At 53.0% G+C, this 16,149-nt stretch overlaps 1 protein-coding gene across 1 annotated transcript in view; it reads left to right on the forward strand.

Annotated features, from left to right (window-relative positions):
* PRDM2 (PR/SET domain 2) overlaps window positions 1–14,438 on the forward strand; it is a 73,202-nt gene extending 58,764 nt beyond the window's left edge. Inside the window, 4 exon segments of the mRNA XM_054691643.1 lie at window positions 541–651; window positions 4,752–7,100; window positions 7,103–9,122; window positions 12,309–14,438. Coding sequence (XP_054547618.1) covers window positions 541–651; window positions 4,752–7,100; window positions 7,103–9,122; window positions 12,309–12,321 — 4,493 coding nt within the window. The 3' untranslated portion in view covers window positions 12,322–14,438.
* The last annotated feature ends 1,711 nt before the right edge of the window (window positions 14,439–16,149 follow it).

Consider the following 16,149-nt stretch of genomic DNA (forward strand, 5'->3'; position numbering starts at 1 on the left):
AGTGCGGCGGAATCTCTGCTCCTGTTGTTTCATGTTAACAATTACAGATAATCCTGTCGTGACTAAAAGGCCCAGGGTTTTACTGTTACGTTTTCCTCTAATGTGCTTCTTACAAAGGAGCAGACTTCTACCAGTTCCTTTTTTGTTGGTGTGGTATGGAAACTCATTACCTCATTTTCCTTTGACATCAATATTGTTAACTTTTCTGGAACAGAATGTCAGTACTTTCGATGGTTAATACAGCTGTGAGGGGACCTAATGCCCAGGAGTCTCAAAAATACGGGCTTTTATGGGTTCCTTTTTTCTCTGACATCACTTAAGAGTCTCCATATTCATCACCCCTCCCTTCAGGAATCTACAGTGATAATTGTCTAGAAATGCAGTTTGCTTTGATTGGGTTAGTAATTCTCTCCTTCAGGAATTCAGGGTGATAGTCAAGTGAATGAATGGGTAGATAAATACAAATAAATAAATATATATATATATATATATATATATATATACACACACACACATACATATCTCCCCATTATGTTTCAGGGAAGAAAAAATCCCAGGAAAATAAAAGCAAAGGAAACAAAACGGAAGATTCACAGCTGAAGACAAGTGAGCCCAATTCCACCTCTGCAAATATGAGAGATTCTGCGGAAGGTGAGCTGGGAGGTGGGGCCTGTGTGACTCCAGCGTCACCACTGGCTTGGACCCTGTGCCTCCTGGGGGCGTCGCGGGAGTCGTCGGCCAGGTGGGCGCGGAGGCTGCCTAAATGAGCTCTGCTGGCTGCCCCAGCCCTCCTCACTTTCAGAGAAAGTTAATATTTCTTCCTTGTTAAAAATGAAGTTACTGTCTGGTTAAACTAAAATGAAGCATACTATATGATCGCATTTATAAATAATTTATAAAGTTCAGAATCATCAAAGTCAGATTGACAGGCTATGAGGAGGCCTCTGGGGTGCAGGTACTGGTCCGCTCGTGATCTGTGGGGGGATATTTGCTTTTTGAGCATTACTTATGAACATTTTATCTTTCTAAATTCTTAGAATTCATATACCTTTTAGAAAAGTGTGCACTTTATGTATGTTTGCACTTCAGTTAAAAATTTACTTAGAAATATCAAGTAGCTTTGATTTTATATATCAGAATGAAAAGTATTTGATTTTATAATTTAAATTCCTATTTTATCTTGCCCTGCACCTCCCTTCCCCCGCCCCCACAGTTTTCTTTACAGTCTTTTCTGAGGATTCATTTGCTGGGCCCCTCCTGATGCGAGAAGTCCCAGAGAGACATGGATTGTGTGCCCACTGCAGCTGAGCGCCATATTGAGAGTCGCTGTTAGACATGAGGGGCCTGTGTCCTGATGTGTTCTGTGGCACATTTACTCAGAGACCCAAGCTTGCTCAGGAGTGTCCATAGTGACCCAGATAGGCAAGTTTCAAAATACAGGCTTGTGACTCTTAAGAAACATTTGTAAGGGCGAAAACCCAACAAAATATTTTGTGTCTTTTAAACCAGTTCTCTCAGCACTGCTTGTGGTGATGGCGTTCACGCAGCACTGCAGATAACATGGGCGTTTTATGAAGCCAAGAACCTTATAAAACTAAGTCCTGTCTACTGACAGCAGATTTGCTAAGTAAGACATGTTTCACCATCAACAACAGATACACTCAAGAACCTCCTACCTGTCGTGGCAGAATTAAAAAAAGAAATGGGTCCAGCAGCTCCCTGTCCTCTTGGTAATTCAAGACAGGTGGTGCTGTCGTCCTCCGCAGGCGTCTACATGTACTGGGCAGACCCTCCAGCGTCTTCCTGGTGTCCCCCAAACCTTCCTTTATGTAGAACTCACCAAGTGGGGGACACGCATGCATGTGGGTCTTTCTAGTTCGTTCATTCAGTAGAGTGGTATGTTTTGGTTCCTGTTTGGACAGTTTGACGTCTGGAACTGTTTACCAGTCACAGGAAAAGACACTCTTTCCTCTCCCCCCTCCCCCCATTAAAAGAAGCCACAGATGTTTGCTAAAAATGAAATCTGTAAAGAAATTTAAGATCCATAGTGATGCTATTTTCATTTTCTGTTCTCTTGACTTTTTTTTTTTTTTTTTAAAGTAATGTGCTGGGTCTTTGTTGAAGATGTATTTGGAAAGAGAGTTGACTCCTAGTTTGAAGGATGTCACCACCCCCAAATAACTGGTTTCCCAGTCTGTAGTGTAGCCTTGGAATTTATGAAATTTATCTAGGGGGAAAGGAGACTGGTTTCTATCTAGACGGAAACTTCGTTGCTGATAAATGTGGGCGATGAGTAAAAGTAAAGCAACTTCCTCAGAGACAGCAAGCAGGCTCTGCCACGGCCCTTGAGCCTGCGGTGATACCTTGCCTTTGCGGAGCTTGGGCCAGGTGGCCTTTGTAACTCCTCCTCCGCCTCCGGGTGCCCAGTCACCAGGCCTGTTAACAGACCTCTGCTGTCTCCTTCGTCTGGCGGCTTCTCCCGGACCCGACTGCTGCTTTTCATTTCCATCTCTGTGGGCAGCCAGCCTCTCCCTCCCAATACTCTGTATCCACATTGGTCTTCGCCTCTTGTCATGTCTTCCTCCCAACCCCTTCATCCACACTGCAGCCAGCTCCCCCAAATAGCTCTCTCCTGCTTGACAAGGCCTTAGTGGATCCCCACACTGCCCAGGTGAGCCTGGACTAGTTTAGAATGTGCTGCATATTTTGATTCCTCCCTGTTTGCTTTTCCACTTTCTGTCCTGGCCTTCAGATTCAGCCTGCTCAGTCCTTTCTCTGTGAAGCCATCCCTGATGAACTGTGTGCTATTAGATGTGCCCCACAGATGTGCTTCCACAGAAGAACCAATAATTTTTTTGCTTGCATGTGTTGCAGTGAGACCAAGGAACTTGCACAAGGCTAAGGAACTTGACAGCACTCTTTGTTCGGTGGGATGGGAGCGAGGTGGGGGTTGGGACAAGAGAGGTCAGCAGCTCTGCCTTTGCTGCAGAGCTTCTCCTCTGTCTTCAGGAGTCTGCAGGGAAAAGACCTGGTTCGCCGGAGACAGTGGTGACTGGCCTGTGCCAGCTCTTGCCTTGGAGCCCCTGCCGTCTCTGTGCTTCCCTCCAGCCACAACCCCATTCCTCTGCTTTCCTTCATAGTAAAACTTGAGTAGCTTATGGTTTCCCTGTCTCCCCTCCTGTTCTCTTAGGTGCGCTCAGGCCCTCGTCCTCACTGTTCACTCAGACTGTCATCGGCCCCCTTGGTATTAGGACGTTCAGTTCTGGGCCCATCTTCCAAGCGTGTCCGCTGAAGTTGTCCTTGCTTAGGAAGCTGGGGTGGCCACTCTCAGGGCTCTGCAGAGGCCTCACTGGCCTCTGAGCACCGGCGTGGTCTGCAGTCCTCCCGCCTTCTGTCTGCATCCGCTCTTGAGGCGAGTTTCTCTGGTCCCAGGCTATAAATGCCACTTCTCGTCTGAGGACTCGTACCCTTCTTGGAACTCGAGTCTTTGCTTTGCTATCTGTCGCGAATACCTCAAACCTCAGCACATCCAGAGAAAACCCTTAGCTCCCCTGTAGCACCCACCGCTGGGCCCTCTTTCCCTCAGTCCCCCGCAGTTCAGTCAGCAGGATCACCGCAGTTGCTCTGAGCCTCCCTGACCACAACCGGTCAGCACGCGGGTCCTGTCAGCTTCATCTCTGAAAGTGCCCAGTCTCCCCACCTCCCCCACACCACCTTCGTCTCTACTGTGCCCTTCTGGAGGGCACAGGGTGCCCCTCTCTTGCCTCACAGCCTCCACCTTGTCCACTTAGTGTTTTCTGTCTTCCTCACAGCAGCTGTGATTCTCTTGACTACAAGTAGGTCATACCCAGTTTCTGTGTTAGAATTTTCCAATAGTTCCGTGTTTCACTCAGAGCAAAGGCCAACGCCTTAGGTCCTATGAGAGTTGGCCTCTGGCTTTCTGATCTCATTCCTATCTCCTTCCTCCCTCCCCCTGTGACCCCAGCATCCCCCCAGGCTTCTCAGCTCCCGAACACATGTTTTTACTCACAGCTCGTGCACCTGCCGTTCCCTCCTCCAGGATGGCTCCCACCCTAGGTATTTGCACGACTTATCTTTAGGTCTCTGCTCCAGTGTCACCAGTGACGCTTCCCTGACCACATGGCCACTGGCTACCTCGGCTTAGCGTGGCTGGGCTTACCTTGGGTGGGCGTAGAAACTCAGAAGTGACTTCAGATTTTACTTGAGAGAATTCTGATTACCTGATTCTGGAAGGTGTTCTAGCTTCTAAATATTTAGTTTCAGGAAGGAGGGAGTCATTCTGTTCAGAGCAGACTTGCCTGACTCTGACTTGGCTGAGCACTTAGCCGTGTTCTCGCTGCAGTTGGAGTCACTTGATACTGCAATTCACAGCCAGTTTCCTGAGCTTCAGTGTCAGCTGCTCCAGCGCAGTCCCAGGCCCCGTCCTCTGTGCACAGTACATACTGACATACGCGTGCCGCTCCACACCGGAAAGGGGGGCAGTGTGTGGCTGGCTTTGTGCTGTGTATCCTCACTGTCAGCGTGGCGCCTGCGACGTAGCTGCTGCCCTGTATTTGTTGAGTGACTGAGGTGGATGCCTATCCCATACTCTATAAGGGAGAAGGTGGAGTTACTGTTGCCCCAGCTCCCCTCACACACTGTAGCTGGGAGAAGTCCCTTAGAGACCAGCCGCGGCCTCTCAGTGGCTGGTGTCCACCTCACCGCCGTGCCTCTGCTTCCTGTGCTTCCAGGTCCTAAAGAAGAGGACGAGAAGCCTGCAGTGGCCGCCATCGAGCAGACAGCGCCCCCGCAGGAGGCGGTCAGTCGGGATGCGCTTCCGGAACCGGTGATCCCTCCTCCCGCCTGCGAGCCTCAGACGGAGCCAGGTGAGACGCGCGAGGCCACAGGCTGTGAGACCCATGACTTGGAGGAGGAGGACGAGGACGACGAGGAGGACGACGAGGACTTGGAGGAGGAGGGGGAGGAGGACCCTGAGCTGCCGCGGGACGGCTCCGAGAGGGAGCCCGAGATTCGGTGCGACGAGCAGCTGGAGGATTTACTAGAAGAACCAAAAGATACTTCAGAAGAAACCCTAGAAGACTCGGCAGACGTAGCACCGGTTGCCACCACCCCCACAACGAAAGAAGAGGCCAATGGCGACGTCTTTGAGGCGTTCATGTTCCCGTGTCAGCACTGCGAGAGGAAGTTCACCACCAAGCAGGGGCTGGAGCGCCACATGCACATCCACATGTCCTCCGTCAACCACGCCTTCAAGTGCAAGTACTGCGGGAAGGCCTTCGGCACGCAGATCAACAGGCGCAGGCACGAGCGCCGCCACGAGGCGGGACTGAAACGGAAGCCCAGCCTGGCGCTGCCGTCCCCGGAGGACCCAGCGGACGGCCAGGTCTCAGGCGACAGCGCCGCCCCCAGGGCCGACTCGAACCCTCCTGGTCTTGGGCAAGACTGTCTGATCTTGAATTCCGAGAAAGCTGCCCAAGAAACAGTAAATTCTTCTGTTGTGGAAGAGAATGGAGACGTGAAAGAGCTTCATCCGTGCAAATACTGCAAAAAGGTGTTTGGGACTCATACTAACATGAGGCGGCACCAGCGGCGTGTTCACGAGCGCCACCTGATCCCCAAGGGCGTCCGGCGGAAAGGAGGCCTGGAAGAGCCGCAGCCCCCCGCGGAGCAGGCCCAGCCCGCCCAGAGCGTCTACGTCCCCAGCACGGAGCCGGAGGAGGAGGGGGAGGCCGACGACGTGTACATCATGGACATTTCTAGCAATATCTCCGAGAACCTCAATTACTACATCGATGGTAAAATTCAGACCAGCAGCAGCACTAGTAACTGTGACGTGATTGAGATGGAGTCCGGCTCAGCAGACCTGTACGGCATCAACTGCTTGCTTGCTCCAGTCACAGTGGCGATAACGCAGAATCTGAAGACCCCTCAGGTCCCTGCAGCAGATGACCCTCCGAAAGAACCTTCCGGCAGCACAAACCCTGAGTCCAAGAAGCGGAGAACTGCCAGTCCTCCTGCGTTACCCCAAATCAAAGCTGAAGCAGAGTCAGAGCCCACAGGGGCGCCCTCGTGTTCCTTAAGCCTGCCTCTGACCCTGTCCACCATGGAGGCGGTGTCTGCCCACAAAGAGAAAGGTGTGCATTTGTCATCGAAGCTCAAACAACTTCTGCAGACCCAGGACAAGCTGCCTCCTCCCGCGGGCATCTCTGCAACAGAGGTGCCCAAGTTGGGCCCGGTGTGTGTGTCAGCACCCGCCTCCATGCTGCCCGTCACCTCCAGTAGGTTCAAACGGCGGACCAGCTCTCCCCCCAGCTCGCCACAGCACAGCCCTGCCCTGCGAGACTTTGGAAAGCAAAGCGATGGAAAAACAGTGTGGACCGATGCAGTGCTGAGCTCCAAAAAACCCAAATTAGAAAGTCATAGCAGCTCGCCAGCGTGGAGTTTGTCTGGGAGAGAAGACTCGAGAGAAACTGTGAGTCCGCCCTCCTTTGATGACTATAAAGTCTCTAAGGAGTGGGCGGGTGGTCCTCCTTTTAGCAATGTGTGCAACCAGCAGCCCCTGGACCTATCCAGCGGGGTGAAGCAGAAGGCTGAGGGGGCAGGCAAGACTCCGGTCCACTGGGAGTCTGTGCTGGATCTCAGTGTGCATAAAAAGCCTTGTGGCGACTCTGAAGGGAAGGAAGTCAAGGAAAACCATGCGATGCCGCCGGCCTGCAGTGGCGTCAAGAAAAAGAAACCGACCACCTGCATGCTGCAGAAGGTTCTTCTCAATGAGTACAACGGCATCGATTTACCTGCAGAAAATTCTCCAGACCTGCCCAGCAGCCCGAGTCCTTGTAAATCCCCAGACCCCCAGCCGGGTCCTGAGCGTGGGCCCGATGCCAGTTTACCTGCCTCCGCTGCAGCCGAGTCCCCGCCAGATGCTGCCCCACCCTCCCCCGCCCTCCAGACATCTTCCCTCTCCTCCGGGCAGCTGCCTCCTCTCTTGACCCCCACGAAGCCCCCCTCGCCCCCGCCTTGCCCTCCCGTGTTGACTGTCGCCACGCCCCCCCCTCCTCTCCTCCCTACTGTGCCTCTCCCGGCCCCTCTCCCCGCGCCTCCCCCCGCCCCTGCCCCTCCCCCCTCTCCAACGCCGCTGCGCAGTCCCCACTGCCGATCCTGTCGCCCACGGTGTCCCCCTCCCCGTCCCCCATTCCTTCTGTGGAGCCCCTCGCCTCCGCCGGGTCCCCCGGGCCCCCCACGCTCTCTTCCTCCTCTTCGTCCTCCGCCTTCTCCTCCTCCTCCTCCTCCCCCTCGCCCCCTCCTCTCTCCGCAGTGTCCTCTGTGGTGTCCTCTGGGGACAATCTGGAAGCTTCTCTCCCCGTGATCACTTTCAAGCAGGAGGACTTAGAGGGTGAGGGCCCGAAGCCCAGGGAAGAAGGCCAGTCTGTCGTCGAGCAGGACATCGGCCCGGAGACGTTCAACAAGAACTTTGTCTGCAATGTCTGTGAATCACCTTTTCTTTCCATTAAAGATCTCACCAAACATTTATCTGTTCATGCTGAGGAATGGCCCTTCAAATGTGAATTTTGTGTGCAGCTTTTTAAGGCTAAGACTGCTTTATCCGAACATCGCTTTTTACTTCATGGAGTTGGGAATATCTTTGTGTGTTCAGTTTGTAAAAAAGAATTTGCTTTTCTGTGCAATTTGCAGCAGCACCAGCGAGATCTGCACCCGGATAAGGTATGCACACACCATGAGTTTGAAAGTGGCACCCTGCGGCCCCAGAACTTCACTGACCCCAGCAAGGCCCATGCGGAGCATGTGCAGAGCCTGCCCGGAGAGCCTCTGGAAACTTCGAAGGAAGAGGAGGAGTTAAACGACTCCTCTGAAGAGCTGTACACCACCATAAAAATCATGGCTTCTGGAGTGAAGACGAAAGATCCAGATGTTCGGCTGGGCCTCAATCAGCATTACCCGAGCTTTAAACCACCTCCATTTCAGTACCACCACCGAAACCCCATGGGTATCGGCGTGACGGCCACAAATTTCACCACCCACAATATTCCCCAGACCTTCACCACTGCCATTCGCTGCACCAAGTGTGGGAAGGGCGTGGACAACATGCCTGAGCTGCACAAGCACATCCTGGCTTGCGCGTCGGCCAGCGACAAGAAGCGGTACACCCCCAAGAAGAACCCGGTGCCGCTGAAGCAGACCGTGCAGCCCAGGAACGGGGTGGTGGTCTTGGAGACCGCTGGGAAAAACGCCTTCCGCCGCATGGGGCAGCCCAAGCGACTGAACTTCAGCGTGGAGCTCAGCAAGATGTCGTCGAACAAGCTCAAACTAAACGCGTTGAAGAAAAAAAATCAGCTTGTCCAGAAGGCGATCCTTCAGAAGAACAAATCTGCCAGGCAGAAGGCCGATTTCAAGGCCGCGGCCTCGGCGTCCTCGCACGTCTGCCCCTACTGCAGCAGAGAGTTCACCTACATCGGCAGTCTGAACAAGCACGCCGCCTTCAGCTGCCCCAAGAAGCCCCTTTCTCCTTCCAAAAAAAAAGTGTCTCATTCGTCCAAGAAAGGCGGACATGTGTCACCTGCAAGCAGTGACAAAAACAGCAGCAGCAGCCGCCGCCGGACCGCGGACGCGGAGATTAAAATGCAGAGCACGCAGGCCCCTCTGGGCAAGACTCGCGCCCGCAGCTCCGGGCCTGCACCTGCCCCCCTGCCCACCTCGGCCTTCAGGTCCAAGCAGAATGTTAAATTTGCCGCTTCGGTAAAGGCCAAAAAACCAAGCTCCTCCTTAAGGAACTCGAGCCCCATCAGAATGGCCAAAATAACGCACGTCGAGGGGAAGAAACCCAAAGCTGTGGCCAAGAACCATTCCGCTCAGCTCTCGAGCAAGACGTCTCGGAGCCTGCACGTGAGGGTGCAGAAGAGCAAAGCCGTCTTACAGAGCAAGTCTGCCTTGGCCAACAAGAAAAGAACAGACCGGTTCAATGTAAAATCTAGAGAGCGGAGTGGGGGGCCCGTCACCCGCAGCCTGCAGCTGGCAGCCGCTGCCGACCCGAGCGAGAGCAGGCGGGAAGACAGCAGTGGCAGGCAGGAGCTGAAGGACTTCAGGTAAGCGCTGCCTCCAGGGCCCAGGAGTTCGGAGCTCAAGAGCCGGGGGCGGGGGACGAGAGGAGCGGGGAGAAGGTGGAGGCAGGAGGCCGTCCGCTTCACTTGGCTTTCCCCCCTTTTCCCTGTGTAACCGGCCTGAGCCGTGGCAGGAGGAAGTGGCTGTTGCTTGAGGTGTAGGCCTGAGGAAGGGGCCGGGCTTTGGCTGCCGTAAAGATGAACGCTCAGCATCTGTCTCAGACCCAGGACTCGCCAAGGGGCACCGTTTCTTTGCATAGGGCCAGGTGTGACTTGAATTTGAAACCATGGACGAGCTCTCAAAAGTACCCACTTAGGAAAAGATGAGATTCACTCAGACTTCCTTCATCCTCATGGCACTTGTGTCATTTCCAGCTCACAGATCATTTCTTCCTCTAAGACCATCCCTGAGTTCATTAAGACCATACTGCACTCCTGCTTGAGCTCTGTGGCCTAAGCACAGTTTAGAAGTGACTGAGCATACCGCGATCGCGCCTGCTTTCCTTGTCACACTCGCCTCACTGGCTGAAACCAAACCAAGCGCCATATTCCCTTTCAGATGCCTTACGCCTGTCCCTCCAGTCTCGGCGGTAGGGGGACGAGCCAGCTTCCGGGGCAGAGGAGCGGGAGGGAGGGCTCGGAGCCCCGGGAGGCCAGGCCGCTGTGGCCAGGGCGGGTCGGCCTCTCCCGCCAGTGCCTTTGATTCCCCAGCAGTGATAGAAGAATTCGCCTTAGGTGTGGGGTGCTGTTACTGCTGGAGTCGGTGCGCTCCCTAGAGGAGGAGCTGTTCTTGGTGACAGATGGCAGCCCTTGGGTAGTAGTGAAATTCCTCCATCGACTCCTCAGACTTCCTAGGTCGCTTCTGTGGTTGGAGTTGCTGTGCGCCCCCGGGAGTCCTGCTACTTCCTCGGTGATGCCCACTGGTCTCACCTATGGAATTAGTCGTCAGCTAGAATTCCTGCAAGGTAATTTATGATCTGGGCTGCTCGGAGGGAGCGGCCTGATCTGAGGCTCTCTTGGCAATAACTTTCTGTGTCTGGAATCCTTTGGTGTTTGAAGAAGAGCGGGTCAGAGTCCGCGTGCCCGGGAGGACCGTTAGCCTTGACAGGGACAAGGTAGCACTTGGTACTGGTGCCTCCAGTTGGGGCCGGAGAGCAATGAAGAGAAAAATCATGAGCCAAGGCTGGCTGGAATGGTCTGCTGTGGGAATAATTTGTAAATGTCTTCAGTGAGTTGCTGTAGCTTTTGTCAGGGGCTGGTGTGGGCCATGCATCTACATAGGTAGCTTCTGGAAGCCTGTTCTCCCCGTGAGAAGTAGCAGCTGGTGTCAGCTGTCAGGGCTGCGGCCTGTAGTGGGCACCCGTGTGCCTGTCCGTGCCCACAGTGGCTGGACAGTCTAGATTGGAGGGCATTTCCAGTTGCTTCTCAATTACAGAATCACTGGCCCACGGGCCGTTAAATGCCTTCTGCCCACCCCTCCCCGCATCATGAATTCCTGCCTGCGGTTGACGCTTTAGAATGGACTTTGTGTGTCCGCTCTCGTCTCCGATAGTCTCTGAGAGACTCACTTATTTGGGTCTGGGTCCCATTTAGACAGTTTGAGGGTAAAGTTGGTATCAAAAATTAAGTACTTCTGTGAGAGAGAAGCTCCCAGCGACCACACATTTATGAAGTCTGTTAGCCTCTTCCTCATCCAGTGCTTTTTGATGACGCAAAGGACCAGTGTGCCTAATAAAATCGTTCTCTCATCTTTGTTTTGGTTAATTTTAATTATTTGGCTTTGTGTGATGGTGAGTAGAGTGTTGCTTGGCTGGAATGAAATTTGGCATCAAAGGAAACAGAAGAATCAGGCAAGCAGGCCTTGGTGGTGTTGGGCTGGCAGAGGCGGCGGGGACGCCCCCGAGGGAGGTGTGCATCACGTAGGGTCACCTACAAGTGACCCTGATCTTGTGGAGTGTGCGTATATCTATATCGAAAGCCAGATATCATTTGGCTTTCGATATTTATGTAAACGGAGCATGATATTTTGTTTCTAGACCCGAGAGTAGGCATTTCTTCAGAGTTCGTTGTGGTTTTCTTAGCCCCTTGTAATGAATCGGGTGTGAAGCCAGGAGGCCTGACCTCAGCCAGGGAAACCACGCAGTGTCTGCCCACGGAGCGTGTGGGGAGCGGGGGCTCTCCTCCCTGCGCCCTTGCTGTCTGCTGCTTGTCAGTTTCACCCAGGGGCGACTTCTGGCGGAGTCTGCAGATGCGCTCGCTCTCGGTGTGTCACCTCACGTGTCTTGTGGCGGATTCTCGGGCCAGGCAGCGCCTTTGCTGTGTCTCTCTGCCGCGCTGTGATGAGGAGCTTGTCCCCGACACTCAGACATGGAATGCCAGACACATTTGGGTGCCAGTGAGGACGCCACACTTCTCTAGTACATGCTTGCAGCCAGCTGTGTGGGTGACGTCAGTTTCCCCTGGGGCGCCCGGGGCTCAGAATTTGCTGGTCAGGCATTTCCTGGAGCATGCACTCCGGTGCCCAGGCGGAGTGGAAAGAGTGGGCCCTCCAGCGCCTTTCTGAGGGCTGAGGAACCAGAGCCACCTGGCCTGGCTCCCAGCCCCAGCCCCGGCTGTGCTGCTCTGCTCCAGGGCCCAGGACGGCGGAGCCTGCTTGTGGCCCGCGGGGCTGAGCTGAGGTCTGGGGCTGAGCGCTCACCCCCGGGGCGGGAGGACAGGACCGCTCTCCACTCCCTTTTATCCTCTCTGGCTCATAAGCTCCAAGGTGTTTCCACATCCTGCAGTGCCTCCTTTCACATGCTTTGGGGTTGGGCCTCTTCCTTTGGGGTTTTCTTTTTTTTTTTCTTTTCACTGCTGCAGTCCCACCGCAGCCGGTCAGTGACACTTAAAGATGAAGACGCAACGTGCGTTTCCAGACTGAGTTTTCCCGTTTCCATGAATTGATTTTAAAAACAGTGATGCTAGTTGCCCTGGCTCCTCCTCCGCCCCGTTAGCGCCAGGGGTGGCGCGCCCCAGGCTCGGGAGTGGGGCCGCGTTCTACGGGCCTCATGGTCATTCCGTTGCTGTCTCAGTGACGTTGGTCTTCTGGTCGACTCACCTTTTCTTTCACATGGTCAGTTCATGTACAGTTGTGTTATGTTGTCATTTATCTTCAGTTTTCTTATTTTCTAGGAACTTCCTGTAGAAAAGCCCCCAAACAAAACAGCCCTTAATTGACTAAACACAGATCTTGCATGCGCAACTTAGGATAAGCACTACGGCAAAGGACACGCAGTCTGCCAAGCTTGCAGGACCAGTCGAAGCTGACTCAAAACCCTTACACAGCCGCTCGCCCCGGTTAGAGCCAGGCATCTGCTCCCCGCCGGTGCCTGCCACACGTGCTGGGCTCCCGGGACCGAGCTCCAAAGAGGAGGGCACTGGCTGGTCGTCACGGCACCGGTAACTCAGACCCGAGTGTGGCCTTTGTTTTTGGCAATGGCAGAGAGAGGAATGATTTGAACTTAACCTTGCAAAGCAAGTTCTGTTTTATCTGTAGTTTGTTGTAGATTTCAGGGATGACAAATTTTGATGCACTCGTTTTAAAAATGTTTTGGTCACACACCAGCTCTTGATGCCTTTCTTTTAAATTAATTGTAGACAGAGAGAGAGAGGCATGTAGCTTCTCTCTTAGCCTGTTTTTGTTTTTTATCACAAGCAGATTGCCAGCATAATGGAGAGGAAACCAGGTTGGATATGGCCCTTTGTTTTTTTAAGGCTGCCTCCAGTGTCACATTAAATAGCCAAATGGACATTGTCCTCTCAGGTCATTATCTGGCACTAATTTATAACTCCCGTATTATTGAGACTATGTAGCAATCCGCCAGTGCCCCGGATGCATCACAGACCTGTAGAGATGTGTCTACACGTAAGTATAGATGGATTTACATCCCAGGGTTCACACATCAGTGTCACAGAGATGAAAAAGCGACAAATTGACCTCTTCCTGAATGTAGAAGTGTCGTTTCTCCATGCATTACATGCCTTCCCCCGAATTAATGACTGAGTTGGTGGAAAATAACTAGGTTTATTCATGGTTTTTTTTTTGTTTGTTTGTTTGTTTCTTGTTTTTGTTTTTTTTTTTTTTTTTTTTGTTCTCAACTTTAAAAGTAATCTACCTCTTACAATGTGTAGCTGAAGACTTGTTTGGTGAATTTGTGCCACTTTAACCTTTTCACTATCATTCCCATTTTGTTACATTTCTGTTATGGGGACTTTATGTTGGAATATTGTATAAAGCATTTGTAGCAGTTTAAAAATAAAATATTTAAAATTATTTAAATTGTTTTGGACGCTTCAATTGTATTGTATGTGATTCACATCTTACATTTTTTTGTTTGAGTTGTTAATCGGGAGCGTGTGCTTGTATTGAAGTTTGCTGTTAGTTATTTTATTGTTTCCTGTTGGAGAGTGATATAAAAGACTATTCTAATGAAAACATTAAAATTTACAATTTGACACACAAAAGGGGTTGTGCGTTGATTTTAACCAGCGTAGCCTTGAGAGAGGGCGAGAGAGAGGTTCGTGATGGGTAGCCGGGAGTGCTGTCTGCTGCCTTACCCTTCCAGCATGAAATAAATCATTGGAGCTTGTCAGATGTATACAAAATTTTTTTGATGCTTTTATTAGCAAGCACTTAATAACTAGGGGAAATTCAAATGATACGTTTTATATCATTGTAACCAATAAAAAGACTTTATAAAGCCTTGTGGAAGGACTGCATTTTGTACAGCATGCGAGCAGAGAGCTCCCCCGCCCTCCCTGCCTCTGCCTGGGCCACCTCTTCCTCCTGCCTCTGCCTGGGCCACCTCTTCCCGGGACTGCTTGGTGTCAACTGTTTCAAACTGCTGGTACCCCCTGGAGCACACGGGCCCAGGAGCTCCCGGGGGGAGCGTGCTTCGGAAAGCGCGAAGTAAAGCTTCCCGGGTGGGGTCTCCGCCTCTCCAGGCTGGCTGCCCACCTCTTCTGGTTTGGGGACTTTGTCGTTAGAGAGATCCTTGAAGAATGAAAGAAATGGCAACATTTGCATTCAGTTTATATGAACTTGCTGCTGGTGGTTTCTTTTTAAGTGGAAAAAAAGGGTTGACTGTAAGCATCTTCATCGGGACTGACACGGTAGCCCTTGTCCTCGGGCGGGCGGTGCGGCCGAAGGCCCGCGCCTCACACTCCTCACTCGTGTTAGAAAAACCCAGGGCGGAAGCGGCGAGGGGTTGGTGGAGCCGCAAAGTAGCTTTTAGCTGGTGGTTTTACATGCAGTGCCGCGCTGAGGAGGCTCGGGAAGAAGGGGGTTTCCGTGCCGGCCCATCGGCCTGCCTTTTCCCCCACGCCTCAAACCGCCCCCCCACCCCGCCCCGTTACCCCTCCCTGTGCCCCTCCATCCCTCCATCTACCCCTTGGTGCCTCCACCCAGCCTCAGCCCCCACCCCAACCCACCCCCAACTCCTCCTTGCTGTCAGGGAACAGGCATCTAACCAGCACCTTCTCTGGTGACTTCGTCTTGGGCGAGTTATTTTACTTTCTGGATCTTAGTTCCCAGTCAGCCCAAAGTGGGGAACGGGTTGGAGGGTCTTTTTCCTCTTAGAAGGTGGCCTCTGGCTCTCACCGCAGCTGGTCACACGTCTGTCCTGTTTGCATGACCGCGTCCCCAGGAAGGACGTGCCCACTTCAGTCCCTTGTACTCTGTGGAACCGAACATTTAACATTTGTTAAGCAAATGAGCTGGTCTTAGGCCCCTGCTCCCCTCTAGCTGCATCTCACTGGCTGATGACTGACTCCTCTCTATACTGACCTTCAGTGGGGTTGCAGGTTGCAGCAAGGCCGAACCCCAGCTGTACACCTAGCTCCTTCCTGTTGAAGACCTGTCACAGCTCTGCCAAGACCGGGTTGTCAGGAAGATGCATCATATGTGAGTGAATATCTGAATGACTGCAGACTTCAAAACTTGGGCTAAAGTGACTTCTAAAATTATAGCTTATTTAATACATTTGATATTTTATTCATGTGAGATTTTATATCAACCTCACTTTGAATAGAGGAACTTGTAGTCATAAAAATTTAAAGGCCAATTTAAAGCCCAAAGTGAGTGGGTAATTGCAATGCCCACGTGTAAAGTCCCCCGAAGACCAGCTGACGGTCACAGAATAGTCTGCCATTCCTCCCATTTGGGGAGGACCAGCCACCTGTGGCTGGGGCCTCTTGCGCCCTGGTGCCAAACCTGGCTGCCTCCGGGCGCTGCGCTCAGGAGCATTCTGGTGAAGCGCTCGCTACCGAGGGTGTGGTGAGCTGGGGGCGTGTGGACAGGCCAGCCGTCCTGAGGGGGGGGGGTAAGGCGGGAGAGTGGGGGTCACCTGTCTGTGAGGCGTGTGCTGGGCACAGATGGCCCCCGTGAGAGCCCCACCCCGGGTCCTGGCCAAGCGGTTTTTCAGCCCTGAGGGCCACACTACCAGCTCCACCCACCGCCAACCTTTCAGTGGGCTCTGCGGGTGGGGTCTGGGGCACTCCCAAGATTTTCTGAATTTATGTGGCAGAGAGAATCGCGGTTGTGGGTGGCTCTTAATACTTTAGCGCTTGCCTGTGCTCACTCAGGCCTCAGGCGCCCTGCAGGTTGGCGGTTACCTTCTCCCTCTTCCCAAAGGCTGGGTGCTGAGGAGCGCACCCACTGGGTGCTGAGGACCCTGTGGTTTATGGAGAGAAGAGGTGAGTGGCCCAGAGGACAAAGGAACAGCTGAGCTGGCAGTTTCTCCTGTTCACCCTTTATTGCGGAGGCCAGAGCCCCTGTCAGCCCCTCCCTCCTGGTGCTTTGACCTTTTCCCAGGGGAGTGTCTACCCGGCGTGAGAGCCACATTAACCATAAAATTTCTGGGGCCCGAGAACCCTGGTGCCCTTCTCACTCCCGTCTCAGCCCTTGTCACGTGATAAAATGTAGGGTGAATCTGGGGGCTTCCTGTAGGCTGGGTTTGTGCTGAATGACCTTCGG

This window comes from Talpa occidentalis, unplaced genomic scaffold (genome assembly GCF_014898055.3).
Source record: "Talpa occidentalis isolate TD23 unplaced genomic scaffold, MPIMG_talOcc4v2.1 talOcc4.9, whole genome shotgun sequence".
NCBI classification, from domain to species: domain Eukaryota; kingdom Metazoa; phylum Chordata; class Mammalia; order Eulipotyphla; family Talpidae; genus Talpa; species Talpa occidentalis.